Source organism: Anabrus simplex, chromosome 1 (genome assembly GCF_040414725.1).
Source record: "Anabrus simplex isolate iqAnaSimp1 chromosome 1, ASM4041472v1, whole genome shotgun sequence".
NCBI lineage: Eukaryota > Metazoa > Arthropoda > Insecta > Orthoptera > Tettigoniidae > Anabrus > Anabrus simplex.
The window spans coordinates 1,579,894,532-1,579,919,190 of NC_090265.1; the positions used below are offsets into that span (position 1 = coordinate 1,579,894,532).

The 24,659-nt window shown below is 40.8% G+C and overlaps 1 protein-coding gene across 1 annotated transcript in view; it reads right to left on the reverse strand.

Moving 5' to 3' along the window:
* LOC136862676 (luciferin sulfotransferase-like) overlaps positions 1–24,659 on the reverse strand; it is a 125,974-nt gene that overhangs the window by 3,182 nt on the left and 98,133 nt on the right. The window contains exon 6 of the mRNA XM_067138898.2: positions 17,251–17,345. Coding sequence (XP_066994999.2) covers positions 17,251–17,345 — 95 coding nt within the window. The remainder of the gene's footprint in view (positions 1–17,250; positions 17,346–24,659) is intronic.

Here is a 24,659-nt window from a genome sequence, read left to right on the forward strand (position 1 = left end):
TAATTATATGCAAAACAAAATTCTGGGGAATTACTTTTCATGGAAAGGCCTCCCGCCAATCCTCGGACTTAAATCCACTTCAGCTGCTGTTGGAGAATTTGGATCGGCAAGTCTGAAAAGAGCGTGCTTCTTCGTCGGAAAAGCTGTGGGTCTCTTTCAGAATGCCTGGGAAATTATACCTGCATCAGTGTTAGAAAAAATTGTTCTGAGAATGCCGAGAACAGTTAAAAGTGTACTTGCAGCCAAGCGGGGTTTCTTTGATGAGAAGAGAGTTGGATGTGTTCTGGTGACCTGTGAGAGTAAATGTGTACATATTGTATATTTATTGCTCAGATGTAATGTAAACCGTAGTTTTATTGTAAAAATATTACTTTTATAATATATATTTGTCAATTCATTGCGTAGGTATTGCACCCTTCCTGCGCCCAGGGCGGGTCGCGAAAAAATCCAAACTAGTTTACACAGGGTCGATTTCCTATCAAAATCTTCTTAACATGGATTCCAAAGAGATTCCGAAAGTTTTCTAAGTCATCTGCCGTAGATTCTGATGGATGTCTCCATCCTACCGATTTTCAAGATATATCGAGAAATATTTCCTAATTTTATAATAAATTAACACTAAATATATATATAATGCTTATCGTAGAATATAAATACCAATGTATCTTACTCACTATTATTTATTCAAATCATCATATGCGCTAAAATCTATATCAATATCTAACATCACTTGTCAACTCAAATATATCATTCATCTTATTAATCTTACAAATCAGCTTAATCATGTAAATGTATCTGATGAGATATGATGTCAGATAATTAGTTGAATTCCAACGTGTCATTTACCATTCAAGAAAAATGAAGTATAATTAAAGGAAAATTATCATCTCATTCATTAGGAGCAAAATATCTTCCTAGGTCGACGCCTCGAACAAATAGCCTTTTAAAAAATCATCTCATTCAAGAAAATTCATCAATTATGTTTCATCATAATCATAGGATCCTTGGTTGAACTATGAAAATAATTATGTACAACAAGAAAAAACATGTAAAATTCGAATAATTGTTGAAACGAATTCACATATCATCTTTTCACCATTATTAATTATTTAGAAAGAAAATATCCCTAGGCTCTAATTAAATTTTATCAAATTCTTTACAAATCATCTTGGGATATATTATATTTCAGCATTGTTTATAACTCTTCTCATAACCATTCATTCAGGATTTATTTATTTAGGATTTATATATTTTTATCTATTTTTTAATTTTTAACATTTAGAATTTATTCATTTAGCCATTTAGGATGAGCATTAGATTTTCGTTATTCTGGTATTCCTCTTTTGGATACATCAGGAAAAAGATAAGTACTAAGTCAACCATCATATGCGCTAAAATCTATATCAATATCTAACATCACTTGCCAACTCAAATATATCATTCATCTTATTAATCTTACAAATCAGCTTAATCATGTAAATGTATTTGATGAGATATGTTGTCAGATAATTAGTTGAATTCCAACGTGTCATCTACCAAAATATGTACACAATATTATTCATGAAGACTCTATCAACTATTTTAGCTTCTCGAATTATTTATGAAGAAATTATACTACTCTTGCATAGGATTCAGTGAGTGCTGTGTACTTCTTCAATGAATACTCATCATTACGGTAGAGATATAGGTTAATTTTTAATCAATGTAGTACTTAACATTCCCTATACTGAGTTATTTCAATGATCTTCTAGTGCCTTAACTTATTACAAGCTTCACCATATGTTTTCATTATTATTGGATACGTAACACCTGTCAACGATTACACACCATGGTACCAAGAACATTAGAGATCCTGGATTCGCGTCAATATTCTTCTATTCATCTTCATAATCAATGATTCTCTTCCTAATCGACGAAACAGTACATATCACATTTATTTATGTTTCAACATATTAATTTTATATTCCAATATCACTTTTTTCATATACACTGACTGACAGAGCAAATGCAACACCAAGAAGGAGTGGTCAGAACTTTATGCCATTTGCAGAATAGACTGACGTCACTGAGGTATGCTCATGATGTGAAATGCGCCGCTGTGCTTTGCACGTAGCGAACGATAAATGGGACACGGCGTTGGCGAATGGCCCACTTCGTACCGTGATTTCTCAGCCGACAGTCATTGTAGAACGTGTTGTCGTGTGCCACAGGACACGTGTATAGCTAAGTATGCCAGGCCGCCGTCAACGGAGGCATTTCCAGCAGACAGACGACTTTACGAGGGGTATGGTGATCGGGCTGAGAAGGGCAGGTTGGTCGCTTCGTCAAATCGCAGCCGATACCCATAGGGATGTGTCCACGGTGCAGCGCCTGTGGCGAAGATGGTTGGCGCAGGGACATGTGGCACGTGCGAGGGGTCCAGGCGCAGCCCGAGTGACGTCAGCACGCGAGGATCGGCGCATCCGCCGCCAAGCGGTGGCAGCCCCGCACGCCACGTCAACCGCCATTCTTCAGCATGTGCTGTTCCAATATCGACCAGAACAATTTCCCGTCGATTGGTTGAAGGAGGCCTGCACTCCCGGCGTCCGCTCAGAAGACTACCATTGACTCCACAGCATAGACGTGCACGCCTGGCATGGTGCCGGGCTAGAGCGACTTGGATGAGGGAATTGCGGAACGTCGTGTTCTCCGATGAGTCACGCTTCTGTTCTGTCAGTGATAGTCACCGCAGACGAGTGTGGCGTCGGCGTGGAGAAAGGTCAAATCCGGCAGTAACCGTGGAGCGCCCTACCGCTAGACAACGCGGCATCATGGTTTGGGGCGCTATTGCGTATGATTCCACATCACCTCTAGTGCGTATTCAAGGCACGTTAAATGCCCACCGCTACGTGCAGCATGTGCTGCGGCCGGTGGCACTCCCGTACCTTCAGGGGCTGCCCAGTGCTCTGTTTCAGCAGGATAATGCCCGCCCACACACTGCTCGCATCTCCCAACAGGCTCTACGAGGTGTACAGATGCTTCCGTGGCCAGCGTACTCTCCGGATCTCTCACCAATCGAACACGTGTGGGATCTCATTGGACGCCGTTTGCAAACTCTGCCCCAGCCTCGTACGGACGACCAACTGTGGCAAATGGTTGACAGAGAATGGAGAACCATCCCTCAGGACACCATCCGCACTCTTATTGACTCTGTACCTCGACGTGTTTCTGCGTGCATCGCCGCTCGCGGTGGTCCTACATCCTACTGAGTCGATGCCATGCGCATTGTGTAACCTGCATATCGGTTTGAAATAAACATCAATTATTCGTCCGTGCCGTCTCTGTTTTTTCCCCAACTTTCATCCCTTTCGAACCACTCCTTCTTGGTGTTGCATTTGCTCTGCCAGTCAGTGTATTACTATCATATCTCTTCTTTCTTTTCCAAATTATTTTAAAATGTACATTAACTCGACGCTTGGAATCTTCTATCTATCATCTATTCAGTTGATTAATCCATCTTCTCCAATTAACCTCATTATCAATTCATATTACTCTCGTATCCATTCATAATTCTATTCTGATTTTATATGGCACTGTTCAATCTTCATACTACGGGATACTGACCATTATTCACAATAACGTAAAATATTCTAACGATATTGATCACATCATTCACATATGATAACATCTACACATGCTTAAATATTACTGCAATGGCACTAACATATTGTCCACTTCACATTTCCTAGCCAAGGATCGATTATATATTTCAGATGACTACCTATCATCCTTGTATCCTGACTTAAGTATAACACTAATTCGCGAGAATCTAACATATCTGAGCTAATTTTGAAGATCATAACGGTTATCCACCTATTTACTTACAAATATGAATGATTATATTAACATCTGTAAGATTTATCTAACTTACTGCACTAAGAAAGAAGACTTATCTTTTTCCGTCTGCTCCATCGGGATTGAATTAGATTTTGCAGGACATCTGTAGTTCAGGCTCGGGGATTAAATCCTCTCGCTGGTCATCAGGATGGTCTAGGTTAGGTAAGGTTCCTTTGCCGTGCCCCCAGATCAGTCACCTCCGGACATCTCGCCATCGTCTTCTTAGAATATCTTGAGAGCCATGTCTTGCTCAAATAACATAAAACTTAACATATATGAAGTTATTGCGTCATAATATGGAATCCATAGCCTTCTAACATGCTAATTTCAATGTATATTCTTCCGTTTTAACTTTATTCCTAATAGCGTTTGTAAACTACCAAAATGTCTACGCTTGTTTCAGATATTTGTACTAAGGTTGTTATTTATATGGATTAATTGAGCTATCTCTACGTATCCCCGAGATTTTCTTCCTTGTATTTGTGTCACAGGTTATCCCTTGCCGTCTTGGTAATCTAGCGTATGCACTTCTTTTCGATTTTCTTCTAGTTTCGCAGATTTATTTACGGCTTTCGTAATTCTGCGTTCTGCAATAAAATATATATATATATATATTTATATATATATGCTCCGTGCCCGGTCAGCTTGCGTGGGGTCTAGCTCTGAACTGAGTAGGAGTTAGGCATAACTCTATGTAAGACACTGGGGTGGGGGCCCTCAACCCCGACACGGCGCGTCCCAATGGCTGATAGGGAAAGTTCCTGTAGATATGCAGGGCAGGTGCGAATAAGGCGTAGCCAAATAAGCACCCGCGGATCAACTGAGGGAACAAGGAAAATGGTCAACGGCCTCGACGGCATAAGAGGATTCATCCCGATGGCGGAGAGGGCGGAAGAACTGACTGAAATCCACTTCGCGTCTGACTTGCAGCAAGCGGCAAAGTGGTCAGCGTCTGTTCACCAGAGGTGCGGCTGGAAATGTATGTTCTGGAACTATCCACTCCAGTCCTATGAAACTGGACTACGGTCCAATACTTGGATAATCAAGTACCATGAGGCGTGGCAGAAAACAAATTTGTACCCCAGGTGGTAACCAATCCACTGCTGACATTAGCAGCACAACCAGACTATCGGATTCTGGGGAGTCTGGCTGGACACGCAAACAGAGGGAGTCGGAGACCTCTGGCCAACTTCGCCCAAACAGCAAAACATTTTTCGGAACACTGAACATAAATTCTCTCTTGCGGGCAGGGAAGTTGTACGAACTAGAGCAAACCCTAAATGATCAAAAAATAGAAATACTGGCACTCCAAGAAACGAGGCTGACTGACGAACACACAATGGATTTCGGGAACTACAGACTCTTCAAAAGTAAAACAGACAAACGGATTCTCAAAAACACACCCCATTTAGGAGTTGCTTTTGCAGTCAAGAAGAGCATACTTAACTCAGTAACAGGTGTGAAATGTGTTAACAATAGGCTAATGACAATCACCCTAAAGTGTGCAAACAAATCATACACACTGATCAATGCACATATGCCAGTCAATGAAGACAATAAAACAGATCGCCAGAAGGTAGACAAATCCTGGGAAATACTAGAAGAAACAGCATCAAAAATTCCTCAAAACCACGTCAAAATTCCGTTAGGAGATTTCAACGCTCAGCTAGGCAAGGAAAGGAAATACAGGAAAACAGTTGGAAAATTCCCAGCACATAAATGGACGAACCAAAATGGACAGAGATTAGTCGAATTCTGCAGGGCATTCAATCTTAAAGTCATGTCGACTCACTTCACGAAAAAACCTTCTAAACAAATGACATGGAGATCACCCAACTCCCTCTTGGGCGAGTTTCAAATTGACCACGTGGCAATTTCGTACCCAAACCACAGAGAAATTATGAATGTCCAAGTAAGGAAGGGTGCAAACATAGACTCAGACCACTATCTGACAAGAGTCAAACTACAGTTGATACCTCAAAGGTTCAGAAGAAGGAAGCAAATAATTCCGAAATTTGATACTAGTCGGATCCAGCCATCTCTCACCGAAGAATTAGAGAAAAAGCAGTCCAACAATTGGCAGCAACTCAAGACCAAACTCATTGAAACAGCACAAACACTGATTCCTCTGCAGAAAAGAAAAAAACACCCTTGGTGGAACGCAGACTGTGAACAAGCCATCCAATCCCGGCAGAATGCATACAATAAGTGGAACAGCAAAAAGACTGATTAGAATCACAAAATGTTTTTGGCAGTCAGGAAAGAGGCAGCGAAATTAATCCGACAGACCAAAAGGAAATTCGAGAAAGATCAACTACTAGAAATTGAAAAGGACTTCGAAAAAAACCACACACGAAATTTCTACAAGAAATTCAAAACAAAGCTAACAGGGTATCAGCCACAAAACCTTTGCTTTAAGAAAGTAAATGGGCAATTTGTACTGAACAATCAAGAAAACTGCACCGAACTTGCAAGGCATTTTGAAGAACTGCTTAACTGCCCAGAGCCAACACAAAGATTTCCACCGCAGGAACCTGACTTCACAAACCCAAATTCAGTACCACCGGATGAAGAAGAAATTACCAGACAGATAAAGCGACTTAAAATGAATAAAGCTGCAGGTGAGGACGGGATCATAGCAGAAATTCTCAAATCAGCAGGCCCTAATACTATAAAATAATTCACCGGTGTCATCCAAGAGATTTGGAAAACAGAACAAATTCCAGAAGATTGGAAAAGTGCACTAATTCATCCCTTGCATAAGAAAGGAGACAGAACAGACGTAAATAACTACAGAGGAATCTCATTGGTATTTGTTGCCCACAAAATTTTATCTCAGTGCCTTCTCGATAGAGCCCAACAGCAACTAGAACCGAAAATTGGAGAATATCAAGCAGGTTTCAAACCAGGCCTTTCATGTCCAGAGCAAATTTTGAACCTAAAGTTAAACCTAAGGCATCAGAGAATTTGTAGCAAAAATTTAGTTTGTACTTTTGTTGATTTCAAAAAGGCCTATGATTCAGTTGATCGTCAATCACTGTTTCAGATATTAAAAGAACAGGGTCTAGACCGGAAAACACTCGCAATTGTAAAAGAGACATTGACAGACACAAAATCTAAGGTTAAATTCATGGGGGAAATCTCAGACCCTTTTCCGATCAAAACAGGAGTAAGACAGGGAGATGGGCTCTCTCCACTACTCTTCAACTGCGTCCTTGAAAAGGTAATACAGGAATGGCGCAAACAGAAGTCTGTCCTCAAGATTGACCAACCAATCACTCTTGGTAGGGGCAAATTAGCAGTAGACTGCCTGGCATTTGCGGACGATCTGGCAATCTTAACTCGTGACGTTTCGAACTCCTGAAAGAAACAGCGGAAAAAGTCGGCCTCCAAATATCGTTTGAAAAAACTGAACACATGACGTGCAGCAAAGAAGCCCATAAATTCATGGAGACAAAATATGGCAAAATAAAACGGGTCCAGCAATTCAAATATCTCGGTGAATTCAGGAGAATGGAATGGAAACAAAAGCCAATGAAGTTAGATGCCAAAAAATGGAAACTGCGTATAGACTCACCCAAAATATCTATAACAAAAAGTGTCTCTCCAAGCATGCAAAACTAAGACACTATAATACAGTTATAAAACCAGAATGCCTCTATGGATCAGAGACACTAATTTTGAACAGGAAAACTGATCTAGAAAATATTCAGAAAAAGGAACGCAAGATCATTAGAAAAATTTTAGGCCCCAAAACTCGTAGATGAACAGTACCGCCTTAGAGGGAAACAGGAAATCAAACAATTTTCTAACATTCACAGCGACATCAGAAAACGCAGATTAAGATTCTTTGGACATATAAAAAGGATGAACCCAAATATACTTACCAAGCAAATAGTTGAATTTTATGAAAACCGAAGTAAAGCCAAAACGGACACAATAAAATGGATTGGCGAAATTAAAACAGATCTCAAACTGGCAGGAATCACACCTGAAGACATCCAAAGCCGGGTTATCTTCAGAACCAAAGTTCATAAGTGGCAAGTTGACCAAGAGGAAAAACCAAAGAAGAAGACCGGAACAACATGGTCTCAAGAGAGAAAAGAAGCACACAGCAAACGAATGAAGGAAGTGTGGGCACAAAGAAAGGCAAATGCCTGTCTCTAAGTACTTTGCGTAGTCCTAATGGGCTCATTCGCAAAATATATATATGCTGTTAATCTTTTTCTCTTAATGAATCTCTTCTTAATTCTTGAAATATCGCCTGCGTCAAACATCTCCAGATCAACACGTTTCACAAGCTTGTTCTTTCAATTTCCATTTTTCAATATTACAGTGTCTTAACAATTCCGAATCCCTTCTTTTTTCGATCACTGCCACTGTATCTCATTGTTTTTTTGCTAGTTATTTTACGTCGCACCGACACAGATAGGTCTTATGGCGACGATGGGACAGGAAAGGGCTAGGAGTGGGAAGGAAGCGGCCGTGGCCTTAATTAAGGTACAGCCCCAGCATTTGTCCGGTGTGAAGATGGGAAACCACGGAAAACCATTTTCAGGGCTGCCGATAGTGGGGTTCGAACCTACTATCTCCCGAATACTGGATACTGGCCGCACTTAAGCGACTGCAGCTATCGAGCTCGGTATCTCATTGTTATACGTAGTAGATGACTGAGTTTATGCATCATATTTAACTTGGGTCTTGACAATAGCGTCCGACTTACCTCAATTAAATTATTATTTCAAGACAGTGAAATGGCATCAGTCCATTCTTTAACAGTTCAATGCTTGTCCGAAAACCTTTGGCCGGCAGTGCAGCTCTGGAAATCCTGAATTCTAATTGCATGTCACCTTGAAAGACCCTCCGTTACACGCGCCGCGGAGTGAGAGTCCGCACTTTATTATTCTTTGGTATCATAGGCCAAAAATGCATGGCAGAACGGGCTGCCTTCTTGTAGCTTCCTTCTGCAACAATACAAAGGCCGTGACGGTGTGAGAATGTCTGAGTAATCGCCGAGCTGTTGATTAGAGACGTTTATGTTGTCAACTGCAAACTTGCGGAGTCTGAGTCCGCAGGCGTGTATTGATGAGTTGTTAATCTTACTCTTTTGGCAAGTCATCCATTCTTCCGTTACAATTTATTATAAAATTATATACTTTTATTAACTACAAGTGTAGTAGTGGGCTCATTTTGATATATTTTCTACTTGTGATTATTTACAGTGGGATAAACACGATATTAAAATGATCTATGAATAATTATTTTGCGTCCTCTTTCCAGGGAGTTGGCGCGATTTATTCCGAGAGTTATTATCAAATCGAGCAGTGGTTGGATGACTACGACGTTGGTGCAAGTGATGATAGTGATCGGGGCTTCGTAAACAATAGTGATCGAAATTCTAAGAGCACGGGTGAAGAGGACGTGTCTGAAAGTGAGCATCATGAAATGTATGTTGGAAATGACGGGGACCCAGTGGAATCATCGGCCTGTAATGAACCGTAATAGAAGGGTCAGGCAACTTGAACATAATATTATAAAACACTTGCCTGGAGTAGTAGGAGTTTCCACGAATGCTGAGATGCCAGTTGAAGCTCTGTAATTGTTCTTTACCGATGAAATGCTACAAGAAATCGTAACATGCACAAATCGCTATATATACCCTAGTATCGTACAAGTCAAGAAAATACAAAGTTGTATTGGTTCTATTTACTTTCCATGAAGACCATTCTATTGATGACGATTCAGATGGATCAAAACCCTCCATTATTACCTTCTATGACGACACGAAGTCGGGCGTTGATAAGGTGGTTGACACGAAATGCACTTACTCCATGGCAAGAACACCACGACGCCGTGATTTCTCCAATACGATATACATCAATTAATGGAATATAACGATTACAATTTTATTCCAAGAAGTAAATTAATAACCAATTATTGTTAATTTACAATTAGTTTTGCTAAGTCCTGTGATTTGCAGTTGATAACTTCGAATTTACCCCAGAGGACAGACATGTTCCTGTAAATGTATATTATATATAAATTTATCAAAATGAATAAAATCAAAATAAAGTAATTACGCTGTAAGACAGATTGACAAAAGTGAGAAATAAGGAATTCTTGGAAAAAGAATTGAAATGAAAGAATGGAAGCTTACAAACAGTTGCGGACTATCAGTCCGCGCGCGTGTAGTGGTGTTACAAGAGCGCGCGCGTTTAACGGAGGGTTAATTATGACTTCATTAACGAGAGTGTTGGTTTCAGATTGGCTGTCGTAAGCCATGTGAAAATTCATAGTGTTAATCTAAATCAACTGGAACTGTTTGAACAATTTAAGGAGATATTTTATGGTGTTTTCGCTTACTAATTGCTTTATATCACAGCAATACAGGCAGATCTTATGGCGACGATGGGAGAGGAAACAGATAGAAATGAGAAAGAAGCAAACGTGGCTTTTATGAACGTACAGCCCCAGGATTTGCATGGTGGGAAAATGAGAAACCACAGCAAAATATCGAACCGACTATGTCCCAAATTCAAGCAGATAGCTACTTGACACAAACACCGTGTCCACTCAGTCGGTGCAGCCATAGTTTATGCTTCGCTTTGTTTGGTCTTACTCCGCCTTATGAGCTGCTAAATTTCTTTCTCGTAAACAGAATAGGACTTGGCGGACTTCTTTACTGCCTTAGAAGCTCTGCAGTTTGCGCTGATTGAAGAAAGAGGTAATTTTATCGTGTGTACAACCTAGTTAAGTTCCCTGCAGTCCGTTGATACCTGTTTCTCAGAACACCCATTGGTTTGGCAGATTCATGACCTTCTAATCAGGTTGTGCGATCAGAATCATTTCCGCGTCACATCCAAGCTACGTTGGCATTGCGGAAAATTAACTTGCGGATCAGTCTGCAAAGAAAAAAAAAAGCGGTACGTTTACCACCTAGACCTGTGAATGAAACTGCTATGGATATTTGTTTTCAGCTACGTCGAACCATCTTGCCACCCTGTGAATCGAATGGCTAGCAATCTGAATTGCCTACAAGCTGAGAGCAATTAAGAATACAGCTGCAATGCAGCTTCCTCTTTACGACCTTTACGGAGAGAGGCCGTAGTTTTGTGTAGGTTGAGGGTAGGTCATAGAAGATCTACGCACTCTTACCTCCTGAAGAGGGATGACCACCCAGTGTATTCTTATGGTGTCGAATTCTCGGCGACAGAGAGAGCATGAATCTCACTGGCCTGAAACTGCAGGAGACACTCGAACACATACTAGATTGTGCTCTGGGTTTTCATAATCTCAGGCCTAGATGTGCCCATCCTCGTATCCTGGTGAGTCCGGTTTTGTTGGTCGATATTTGTTGATCTGTACGCGGGAAGTGTAGGCGGTAAGAACGGTAGGGGTAGACCAAGGCACAAGTATTGCATCAAATAAGCGTATGAACTGATGACCCAAACAGCAACCTTTGTTGCTTTCAATATAGACATTTCTAGTAGTTTTATGATGTTCTTTCCTCATAATACCTCTCTCCTGTCATTGTCGCATTGTTCTGTTCATCTCCCGTGTCTTGCTCCACATCTTGCCTCCCGATCCACGTCCCCTCTAGGCTACACATTCATGAATGGTTCATGAATTTTACGCACGTGCACGCTGTTGAATGACGCTACTAAAGACGACACAGTAGCATCTATTACTCAGGGTAAAACAAGTGACTACTGACCTGTAATACTACTAATGCTGTTATCCTTATCAGTACAAAATGGTAGCAGAGCTGCTGCGAATGTAATAGTGCATTGAGGAAGTGACTGACAACCTGCAGCTCACCCCAGTTTTTTTAATTATGCTACAATTCGTCCACATTTTGATGGTAAATGTGTTTACTCGTCAGAAAACGTAAGTTTGAAATTGAATTTTCAGCACCAAGTATTGGCATCTTAGATATATACATATAGATGGTAGAGATTAGCTTTAAGGCGGGAGACCTAGCTCAACACGGGGAAAATAGGTTAATATTCATTCGATTGTTATATATGCTACAAACGTTGTGGACAAATGCTGCACGTACCCCAGGATTGGCATGCTTAAGAGCAATCAGAAGCAACTTCAATAATGTCAAAATTCTAATTATAACATTTTAAAATATAATGTTCAAAATTTCCCGCCTTTTTAACAATATATCACGGTTTCCTTCATAACTTTCTTACTGATTCACAGATAATTATGATTTTTTCAGTTTTTCCTCCCATAATGGTGTACTATAATCTATACCTCATTCAGATCAATAGGATTTAAATTCGATTTTATATAACATTTTTATTTAAAAAGCTATTCATATTTTCTGGTGCTCGGAATAAAAACGCGACAAAAATTCCAAATCATAGTCTATGTTAATGATTGAGGTTCATTTTGTAGCTGGAGTTTTGATACACACTTTAAAAAAGGAAAAGTACGAAAATTCTTATAAACTTGGAATTTATAAGGGAAACAGTGATATACTGTTAAAAGGCGGGAAATTTTGAATATTTTATTTTAAAATATTAAAATTATTAAAATTCTGACATTATTGAAGTTCCATCTGGTTGCCAGGAAGCATGCCAACACTGGGATAAGTGCAGCAATTGTCAACAACAATTGTAGCATATTTAACAATCGAATGAATATTAGTCCGCCTCTGTGGTGTAGTGGTTAGCGTGATTAGCTGCCACCCCCGGAGGCCCGGGTTCGATTCCCGGCTCTGCCACGAAATTTGAAAAGTGGTACGAGGGCTGGAACGGGGTCCACTCAGCCTCGGGAGGTCAACTGAGTAGAGGTGGGTTCGATTCCCACCTCAGCCATCCTGGAAGTGGTTTTCCGTGGTTTCCCACTTCTCCTCCAGGCGAATGCCGGGATGGTACCTAACTTAAGGCCACGGCCGCTTCCTTCCCTCTTCCTTGCCTATCCCTTCCAATCTTCCCATCCCTCCACAAGGCCCCTGTTCAGCATAGCAGGTGAGGCCGCCTGGGCGAGGTACTGGTCATACTCCCCAGTTGTATCCCCCGACCAAGAGTCTGAAGCTCCAGGACACTGCCCTTGAGGCGGTAGAGGTGGTATCCCTCGCTGAGTCCGAGGGAAAAACCGAACCTGGAGGGTAAACAGATGATGATGATGATGATGATGATGAATATTAACCAATTTTTTTCCTTTGTTAAGCTGGGTCTCCCCCCTTAAGCGTCTCAGTCCCGCCAGGGCTCGTACTGTACGTGTGACTGACAGCTAAGCCAGGCTTGCATCGTGCGACCGCACTGCAGAGCGAGACTGGGCTTGTTACGTCACGAGGGGCACATCAAAATAATTCGGCTAACAGGGCTTGGCTCCTTTAGCAGGATGGGCTTGCTAGGGCTGGCGTACCAACCAGGTTGGCTGAGCGGCCGATTACTGGCGTGCTGCGTTCACTAACACTTTGCTTCTTTTCCTTCTCAGCTAAACGAAAGGGATATTCGGTATTGTTTTGTAAATAGTGTAGTTGTAACGAATCAAGATCGACAAGCACCATAGTCACAGGATAACGTTGTAACTCCTCATCCGCGCCCAGGTTCGAGTCCCACTGAAAATCTACAGCCTGTTTGCAGTCATTCCTGGGGCAATGATTAATGCTACTTTTTTTTTTTTTTGCTATTTGCTTTACGTTTCACCGACACAGATAGGTCTTATGGCGACGATGGGGCAGGGAAGGGCTAGGAGTGGGAAGGAAGCGGCCGTGGCCTTAATTAAGATACAGCCCCAGCATTTGCCTGGTGTGAAAATGGGAAACCACGTAAAACCATTTTCAAGGCTGCAGACAGTGGGATTCGAACCTACTATCTCCCGAATACTGGATACTGGCCGCACTTAAGCGGCTGCCGCTATCGAGCTCGGTGAATGGTTAATGAATGACAAATGAAATGAAATGATATTGGAGAGTGTTGCTGGAATGATATATGACAGGGAAAACTGGAATATCCGAAGAAAAACCTGTCCTACCTCCGCTTTATCCAGCAAAAATCTCACATGGACTGACCGGAATTTGAACCACGGAACCCAGTGGTGAAAGGCCGGCGCGCTGCCGCCTGAGCTACGGAGCTCTCAATTTCAATTCCCACTACTGGCAAGAAATGTAGAAAAGTCAGATCTGGAGGGCGTTGATCCGGCGTCGTTATGGCAATTGGAGAGCTCCAGTGAGACTGGCTCAAACCAACTTTCCTAATATTGCCAAAGAAATCCAATGTCAGTGTCAATGCCGATTCTACAATGAATATAGAACAATTATTTTGATGAGCCACGTTCTGAAAATATTCCTAAAGGTCTTGCATGCGAGAATTTATCATAAATATGAGAACATCGGAACCTCACAGTTTAGTTTCAGACATGGTGTTTGTACTAGAGAGGCATTATTCAGTCTGCAGGTATTAGTCCAACGGTGCCGAGATGTCAATGTCGAGGTTTTTGCTTGTTTAATCAATTGCAAAAAATTCCTTTACCGGGCGAGTTGGCCGTGCGCGTAGAGGCGCGCGGCTATGAGCTTGCATCCGGGAGATAGTAGGTTCGAATCCCACTATCGGCAGCCCTGAAGATGGTTTCCCGTGGTTTCCCATTTTCACACCAGGCAAATGCTGGGGCTGTACCTTAATTAAGGCCACGGCCGCTTCCTTCCAACTCCTAGGCCTTTCCTATCCCATCGTCGCCATAAGACCTATCTGTGTCGGTGCGACCTAAAGCCCCTAGCAAAAAAAAAATAATTCCTTTTATACAGTCCGACATGATGAACATATGAATATTCTTCGAGAATTAAGACTTGATGGGCGGGGCATCCGTATTATTGGTAATCTCAACTGGAACCGGAGTGCTGGCATAAGAGTTGATGGTCGTGTCTCGGAAGAAGTCTCAATTATGAAAGGAGTTCGCCAAGGCTGTATTCTTTCACCCATGCTTTTCAACATCTATTCAGAAAAGATTTTTCGAGATGCTCTTTACGGAAAGACTCAAGGAGTTGTGGTTCATGGTTTCATCATAAATAACAAAAGGTATGTCGACGACACTGTGCTACTTGCAACCAATCTCCGGGATCTACAGGAACTATTTAATGCTGTCACTGAAATCAGCAGCGCCATGGGCTTGAGGCTTAATGTAAAGAAGACCAGTGGATGGTTATAAGCAGCAAAGAAGATGGCATTCGAGGTAATCTCACAGCAGCAAAGGACCAGATTGCAAGAGAGGCAACATTTAAATACCTGGGATGTCACATCAGTGATGCCTGTGACCTTGCTCATGAGATCCGGTGCAGAATTGAGCAGGCCAGAAGTTCTTTTCGGAGACTTAGAAAACTTTTGACAAGCCGTGTCCTTTCCATTACACTACGGACACGACTACTCCGGTGCAACGTTTTCAGCATTCTGTTATATGGCGTTGAGTCATGGACACTAACTGAGACCATGTGCAAGAAGTTGCAAGCATTTGAAATGTGGACGTACCGAAGGATGCTGAAGATACCTTGGACAGCAAAAATGACCAACAGAGAAGTTTTGCAGCGTATGAACAAAGAACCAGGAATTCTCACTGCCATCAAGAGTAGGAAGCTAGAATACTTTTATCATATGATGCGGAACAGTAAATACCACATTCTGCAAGTAATACTCCAAGGGAAAAATAATCAAAAAAGTGGTCCGGAGAGAACTAGGACATCGTGGCTCGGCAAGTTGAGCCAGTAGTTTGGGATGACAAATCTTACTCTGTTCAGAACAGCTATGAACAAAGAACAGATCATGCTAATGATCGCCAACGTTCTGCGAGGACATGGCACATGAAGAAGTGAGTAGCGGAACCAGTGAGGAAACCAAGAAATGCGACTAAGAGAAGCGATATAACCTCCCTTCATCTATGGGACTCGAGCCGAGCAGCAGCCATCTAGGACGCTAGGACAGGATTCTAATTACTGTGGTATCTCAAAATCAGTTGCATTACCGTCGTAATCATAAAGTGAGTTTAGTGAAATGTTTTATTCTCTCTAATACTTTAATTATGGTCTCCCTACGATGGTAAGCTTCTATTTAAATAAACATAAACGCACCGAACAAAAAATTACCCTCCTCTGGATAAATCATTACACGCATCATTTAATACCGTGTAACTCCACCTCTGGGATTGATAACTGCCCCGATTCGGTTACGAACTGAGTCCACAAAGGTGTGCAGATACGTCGCATTCAGGTTAAGCCACTCGCTCAGGATTTGATCGAGCAATTCCACCAAATTGTAGGGATACTTATGACTCCGTTTTACCCGCTCGTCCAACATGTCCCACAGATTTTCAATTTTTTTCAAGTCAGGGTGATATTATATCCCAACTGAGATGTAATTGGGAGGGGTAGTGTTCATAAAACCAGTCACATAAGCGTCCAGCCCGTTGTCATCTTGAAAAATCCGGGTATCAATAGCATACTCATCATGCTAAGTTGACTGAAAGGCAGCACCTGATAATCCAGAATGTTTAAACAAACATGCTGGTTCATGTTAGTGGTCAGCTCAGTGAGCGGGCTAAATCCATGATACGAAAAATATCCCCAAAACATCGCAGACCCACCTCCAGCTTGAACATGACCTTACACACATACAAGATAAAAATGTTCATTTGGACTTCGGTGCGTCATTGGAATATAGGCGAAAACGTGATTCGTCAGATCACATTATGTTCCGCCAGTCAGCTACTGTCCACGTTCGATGACTTCTAGCCCATTGAACACGCACAACTTAATGTGCCTGTGTGAGCAAAGGCCTCTTGCGAAGTGACCGACTTCAAATGTTCATTGCACGCAGTTCCTGTCGCAATGATCTCTCGATAACAGGTTGGGATGGATCTTCATTCACCGACTTCAGCAATTCCTATCGGGTTTGGAAGCGATTTTGATTTACAAGCCGTGAAACGCTTCTGCGGTCCCTCTCAGGAAGGATCTTTTGCCGACCACAATTCTGACGTAGTGTTTCGTGGTCGCGTGTAGTACACCACTGCTCGTAGACACGTTGAAGAGTCCACTGCAAAACACCAACAAATCTAGCAACTTCATGCACCGTACGGCCATGGGCACGGCCAAACACGATTGCCCCTTTCTGCCACTCAGTCATATCCTTACATCTGCCCATGGTGACGTACACTGTCCGCTTGAAACATCAATGTATCACTGATCACTACTGCTTTACGCACAGGTAGAGGCAGTGCTCGTGAGTTGAGCACGGCACTCTTCCACTACGCCATCTGGTCAGGTTTAAGGATCTATCTTGCGTGCGCACTAGGGTGACTATCTTTTTGTCCGGTGAGCTTATTACACAACTTTAAACTCGACACCGTCAATTTCTAAAGCAGTTTACTTACCTCCTTCATCTCCTCATAGGTATAAAATAAAATATTTGGTTGATCTCTCAATTTCCAGAAGTCTAGAACATGATCCCAGTATGGGGAACAGAAGACTGAAATGAGAAAGAAAGTACAGGAATATTAATATACTAGTATGTAAGGCGTTCTTCGACAGTCAAAATTATTATGCAAAATATAATTGGAAAATTGAAATGAAAATGTGGTTTGTTTATATTTTATTAAAAAGTTACACTTGTCATGTTACATTACATGTCAATAATCTAACTCTTTATTGTCATTACGAACTAATCAAACTACAACACACGACAGTGTATAAACAGAACTAGGCCTACAGCACTTGGAGGTAAATAACTAATACCTAATCATATTTCACAAACAGAACTATAGCACTGCATCAGAATGTTACTTTACGTTGTTCCTTAACAAATTAAAATATGAATTGATAATGAACTACATAATTACGAAACAGTATTTCAACTTTTTTTTTTTTTTTTTTTTTTTTGCTTCGGTCCAGCTCGAAAGTCTAAGGTGTAAGATAAAAGACTTAGTCCAGTGAAAGGTTACCCAGAAACGTGCCCATAACGCTCGCAGCATTTCCTCGCTGGATATAAATTCCTAACCGCTGCCTCAGGAATTCTGTTGAAGAATTGTTTGTCAATATCTGAAATAAGGGTTTTAGCCTCTTGACACCACGTCCGCATCATTTCGACTGCGAGTACCACGAAGGTGTAGTTGTCCCCTACTGCTCTGTATTTCTCCCTTTTATTGCGCACGGCCAGTTCCGCAGCAGAACCAACAGCCTTGCAAGTGTGAGGCAAAAGAGATGGTGCTAAAGTATCGACACACGTTGCATCCCACAGGGGAGATCTGCCTTCGTTCTATGGGACTAAAGTCAGACCATCAGGACGTTTTCCTTCCGTGCGACTAATTCTAATCGGTTCTAGGAAAGAAGGGACATCGATAGATGTAAAAGCCCTTGTGATAATGTCATTAATTGAACAGTGTCTTGCAAATTGACCAGCAATCCTAGGGCAACTTAAAGCATGGCAGCCATAAACGACGACATCCGCTCCACTTATGTGACTGGCATATTTTTCAACCAAGGCGTAAGCCGATTGCAATCAATCACTACTGATCTGCATTTAGGGCAGTTGCCCTGGTGGCAGATTCCACATCTGTTGTTTCCCTAGCCTTTACTTACATGATTGCAAAGGAACTGGAAATTTATTGAAAATCTCCCTTGGTAAGTTACAGTATTCCAGTCCCTAACACCGCTTTCTAAAAACGAATATTTGCCCCAATTTGTCCTCTTGAATTCCAAATTTACGAGCTGCTTTTCTTTGCGTTGTATTTCAGGTTCTTGAATCAAGTAATTCTGGTGAGGGTCCCATACACTGGAACCATACTCTAGTTGGGGTCTCACCAGAGACTTATATGCCGCCTCCTTTACATCCTTACTACAACCACTAAATAGCCTCATAATCATGTGCAGAGATCTTTACCCTTTATTAACAACTAGCAATATACCCGTGCTTCGCTACGGTATTATACTGAAATTTAGAATAGAATGGTTATTGTTTTATATGTAATCCGCCGAAATTCGCAATCTGACTCGTTTTCTGAGAGAATCCGCCAAAATTCGTGATCTGACTCGTTTTCTAATAGATTACGGCAAGTTTCCTCCCATTTTTCAATCTTTCTTTCCAGCATTCGATTTCGTACTTCCCGGGCTAGGTCCAGGTATACCACCCGGTCAGTTGCGTCCCTAAATCTTTGCCATCTTTTCCTATAAGCATTTTTAATATGGATCAAATCCTTCAGGAGATCCAGCGTGGTGTCGTATTGGGTGCCTTGGCGATACTGAACCCGCGGCCGGACTGCATTCTTAGTCATTACCCGTCCAGGACCCCTTTCCAGCGCGGTCCGCACGTTTGACAACGGTCCAGAACATTATTATTATTATTATTATTATTATTATTATTATTATTATTATTATTATTATTATTATTATTATTATTATTATTATTATTATTATTATTATTATAGATGTTCTGGACCCCACAGCAAGATGCAAGACCGCTACTTGGCGGTAAATTACAACTGCTGCCATTGTCATTGCTGAGAATGTGACCAGCACCATTGTCGCGCGTAGATAAGTGTGCGGGATTTCTGGCCATACGAATGACATACTTCTGTGCATTATTGAACTTATTATAGAGGTGAAAAATTGAACGTTCAATCTTATTCCTATCGTTTATTTCACATGTGTTTAAATTCTTATTTATATGCTAGGGGAATCTACCGTAATCTAAGAACGTTCTCCGAAGGAAAAGATGGCTCTTGAAAACGAAGCCAAGAAAGATTAAAAATGATCGGTTTATGATCAGAATAAGTACATCAAAAATCTACAGCCTGTTTCCAGTCATTCGACAGGGTCAGGAATGGAATGAATAAAGCCCCCATCTAGCGGCGACTATAGGAATTGTGTCGGCAGCCAAAACCTGTCGCACTCCTCTGGGGCAATGATTAATGGATGACAAATGAAATGAAATTATTTTGGACAGTGTTTCTGGAATTAATGATGACAGGGAAAATCGGAGTATCCGGAGAAAATCCTGTCCCGAATCCGTTTTGTCCAGCACGAATGCCACATGGAGAGACCGGGATTTGAACCACGGAACCCAGCAGTGAGAGGCCGGCGCGCTGCCGCCTGAGCAACGGAGGCTCCTTATAAATACATAATGAACAGTAAAATCAATCGGTCTCACCTCTTTTTACACCCCACCGCCGTTAAGTTTATTTAACCCCCCCCCCAAAAAATAAAACTAAAAAAGGCGTGTTTCTTTATGTTTAAAGGAGAGTCCAAACACCGATGTTCACCTCTATTACCTTCAGTTTTGAGATTAAAATAATTCACTTTTTTCACTTTCACACTCCCCCTCACCCCCACCTCCAAGTGAATATTCCGGCAAAAAATACTTGTTTTCTTAATAGTAAAGGACCTTCTAAATACCAATTATCACGACTGTAACTTCTTCAGTTTTTGATTTATGTGTCCTCATGAAAGGGATCCATCTCCTTTTTACTCCCGGCCCCCAAGATGATACCCTCCCAAAAACGGGCTTTTTTGTTTTTAAAGGAGATCCAAATACCAATTTTCACGTCTGTAGGCCCTAACAACTTTAGTTTTTATTAGATGTAAGTATTCTCATACAATTAAGTCAATTAATTTTTCAATTTTTTCACCTCCCCCCCCCCCAATTCATTGGATTTTCCGAGAATACGTGTTTCTTTTCTTTTAAAGCAGATTCCAAATATCAAATTTCACGTCTGCAACATCTTCATTTTTGAGATAACAGTAGCCTAATTAAAATAATTCAACACCATTTTCAGTCAATTTTACCCCCCCTCCACCCAAGTGGTATTTCCGAAAACTAAAAACACACGTTTAAAAGTACCATTTTTTCACTTCTGTAACATGTTAAGTGTTTGAGATATACTGTAGAAATTCTCATTTTAAAATTTCACCCCCTTTTTAGTTCCTCTGGGAGGAGTTTCCAAATACAATTCACCTATGTTTCTTTACATTTACAGGAGATTCCAAATACCACTTTTTACGTCTGTAACATTCTACGTTTCTCAGGTATTCTGTAGATATAGTCTTTCAAAAAATTCACCCCAATATGTCACTCCTGTTTAACCGCCATTAACTGGATTTTCCAAAAAAAAAAAAAAAAAAACCTTTTTCTTTATTTTTAAAGGAGATCCCATATACAAATTTTCAGTTCTGTAATATCTTCAGTTTCTGAGATACATGTATCCTCATTAAAGGCATTCATGCCATTATTCACCCTTTTACACCCCTCCTATTCGGATTAACAGAAAACAAAAAATACGTGTTCCTTTATTTTAAAAGGAAATTCCAAATATCAATTCTTACATGTGCATACTTTTAAAGTTTTCAGATATAGATACACCCCATTTTAAAAATCCCCCCATTTCACCCCCCTCCCACTATTTGGACTTCCCAAAAGAAAGAAAGTTTCTTTATTTTTAAAAGATCCCAAATACCAATTTTTCAGGTCTGTAATATCTTCAGTTCCTGAGATTTAAGTATCCTCATTAAAGGCATTCAACCCCCTTTTCACCCCTCCTATTGGGATTTTCCGAAAACAAAAAATCATATTTCTTTGTTTTTAAAGAAGATTCTAAATACCAATTTTTACATCTATAAACTTTAAAAGTTTTGTGATATAGATACACTCATTTTAAAAAGTCACCCCCTTTTCACCCCCCATTAATTGGAGTTCCCAAAAACAAAAAAAATACGTGTTCCTTCATTTTTAAAGGAGATCCCAAACACAAATTTTCACGTCTGTAATATCTTCAGTTTCTGAGATATAAGTATCCTCATTAAATGCCCCCTTTTTCACCCCTTTCCCCCCCTCCTATTGGGATTTTCCGAAAACAAAAAATACGTGTTTCCTTATTTCTAATGAAGATTCTAAATACCAATTTTTACATCTGTAACTTTCAAAGTTTTGAGATATTTTAAAAATTCAACCCCCCACTTTCACCCTCCCACTAATTGGATTTTCCAAAAACAAAAAATACGTGTTTCTTTATTTTTACAAGAGATCAAAAGTACCAATTTTCAGGTCTGTAATATCTTCAGTTTCTGTGATATAAGTACCGGTATCCTGATTAAAGGCATTCAACTATTTTTCACCCTTTTTCACCCGACCTATTGAGATTTTCTTAAAAAATACGTGTTTCCTTACTTTTAAAGAAGATTCTAAATACCAATTTCCACATTTGTAAACTTTTAAAGTTTTGAGGTATAGATACATTCATTTTAAACTTTCCCCCCCCCCCTTTTCACCCCCTTAGCGACGGAATATCCAAAAATCCTCTCTTAGCGAGCACCTACATCTTAATATGAATGTGTCCCCAAAATTTCATTTCGTTATGTCCAGTAGTTTTGGCTCCGCGATGATGAATCAGTCAGTCAGTCAGTCAGTCAGGACAAGGCATTTTATATATATAACTTTGCCATTTGTTGGCCATGCTTCCTGTCGTTCGCATTACCTTCGCAATTGACATTTTGTAAATGAAGATCACCCGGTACAATCACGTTCCATTTCTTATCGTTTCCCACATAGCTGATTATGTTATCAAATAATTCTGAATCAGCGTATACACTACCCTTTTCCGGTCTGTACACTCCAAATATATCAAGTTGTCTATTATCTTTAGAGATGTGCCTTACACCTAGAATTTCATGTTTGTCATCTTTAATATTTTCGTAGCTTACATATTCTTCTTTCACCAGAATGAATACTCCCCCTCCTACCATTCCTATCCTATCTCTACGATTCACACTCCAGTTCCATGAGAAAATTTCTGCATCCATTATATCATTTCTCAGCCATGATTCAACTCATATTACAATATCTGGTAATACCTGTAAATTACTTAATTCTACTCCTTTTTTTTACAATAGTTCTACAGATCATTACTAACATTTTTATGTCATCCCTACTTGATTTCCAGTTTCCTGTCCCTTTATCACCGCTCCCTAGGCCTCCCCGTTTCCCTGAATGTACCTGCCGATATTAAACAACTTGTTATACATAAGTGTGCCTACGTTGGCCAATGGAAAAGCCTTAAGCCATGGGCCTGCTTCCTTTTCCTGAAGAAGAGATGTCGTGCTCGATCAGTTTCTGTTGGACATGAGAGAATCATAGAATCGGAAATTCGACGGGTGCTTATCATATCCCAACTTCTTTGTGAAGCCAGGGATGCTGGAGGGCTCAAGTTATTGGTCATGGCTTTCCGGTGATATCTTGTGTCAGTCATATGGCATATCTGAACATTATCACCGTAATCAGAGAACAGAGACTTGATAAAGTCAGATACTCCATGAGCGGAACCAAGAATAGCGGAAATGGAAATATCACTTAATCTCCGATTTTCAAGGCCTCCAAATCTTATTGGTAAACACGTCCCGCTAACTACTTTTACGGTTTTCGGAGAACCCGAAGTGCCGGAATTTTGTCCCACAGGAGTTCGTTTGCGAGCCAGTAAATCTACTGACACGAGACTGACGTATTTGAGCACCTTCAAGTACCACCGGACTGAGCCAGGATCGAACCTGCCAAGTTTGGGTCAGAAGGCCAGCGCCTCAACCGTCTGAGCCACTCACTATTGTTATTTATCATTCAAAATAATCATAGGCTTATATCAGAAGCTCTTAGATTCTGCAAATTGCAAGTGTACGCGGATGATGTACAAATTTAATGCCATTCAAACCGAGTGATAGCGATACTGCAATTATTAAAATAAATTCTTACCCGCAACATATTAATGACTATGCAAATTGTACCGGGCGGTACACCTCCACGACGCAAGTTCAGATCTTGCGCCAATTGAAACTTCTCTACTGGAGAAACTTGGAACTTTAACTACTGAACTAATTCCACGGTTATTCAGAAGATGTCACTGAGTGTTTTTGAACGATTAAGGAGTGTGGACAATCTCTAACAGATGTCTCTACCAAAAACTGTGATAACGCACCCTGGTGTAAAGGAATGTACTCTCCTGAAGAAATATTGTATTCCTAAGTTTTGTTTTTACTAAATTTTGTTCTGTGGTTTGTGGGTTGGCAACAGTTATCCTTTCTCTCCGCCTGTTTTGAATTTAACCAATCACTAATTTTTGTAATTAATTTCGGATCAATAGTGTCTTTCTTTTTCGATGTTGATGTGTAACTTTTAGCTATCCAATAAAATTGAGGGGGTGTGTCTACTCATTCCTGAAAGGTCTCGAATTTTCCACGAGGGTATAAAAACTGCTGATTTTCTTGTCTCGGTGCCACTAGCATAACATCTAACTCAGTGTGTGAATATGTAGCAGGGGGCGGGAAACGCCTCTTTCTTCAAGCAGCAGTTCTTCAACAAGGTAATGGCCTGTTAACATCTTTATTTCTTGCTAGCTCAGCAGTTTAACTCTCGGAGAAGGTTCGAATCCTTTAATATGTAACCCATCTTTTTAAAATGGAAATTCCTTTTCTGTCTATGTAAAATCTACAAATATATTTTACTGTAAACTCGCCTTTCATTTTGAAATGGAGGTGACTACGTTTTCATAACCGTTCTTCTCTTCTTTAATGTAGTAAAGTTTTCTCATACGGGTCACCTCCCTAGCTTGGGATTAGCCCCTGTATTATCGGCCTAGCGGCACATAGGTTTTAAGACAAAAACTTTGTGTAGGAGTGCAAGTTATCGCCTCCATTCAACTATGTATTTTGGGCCATTTACTTAACCCGTTTTGTTTTCCTTCCTGCGAAGGCCCAGTAGATTGGGTACGAGGTACCCCTGTACCATTATATGTGTGCCTTGAGGGCA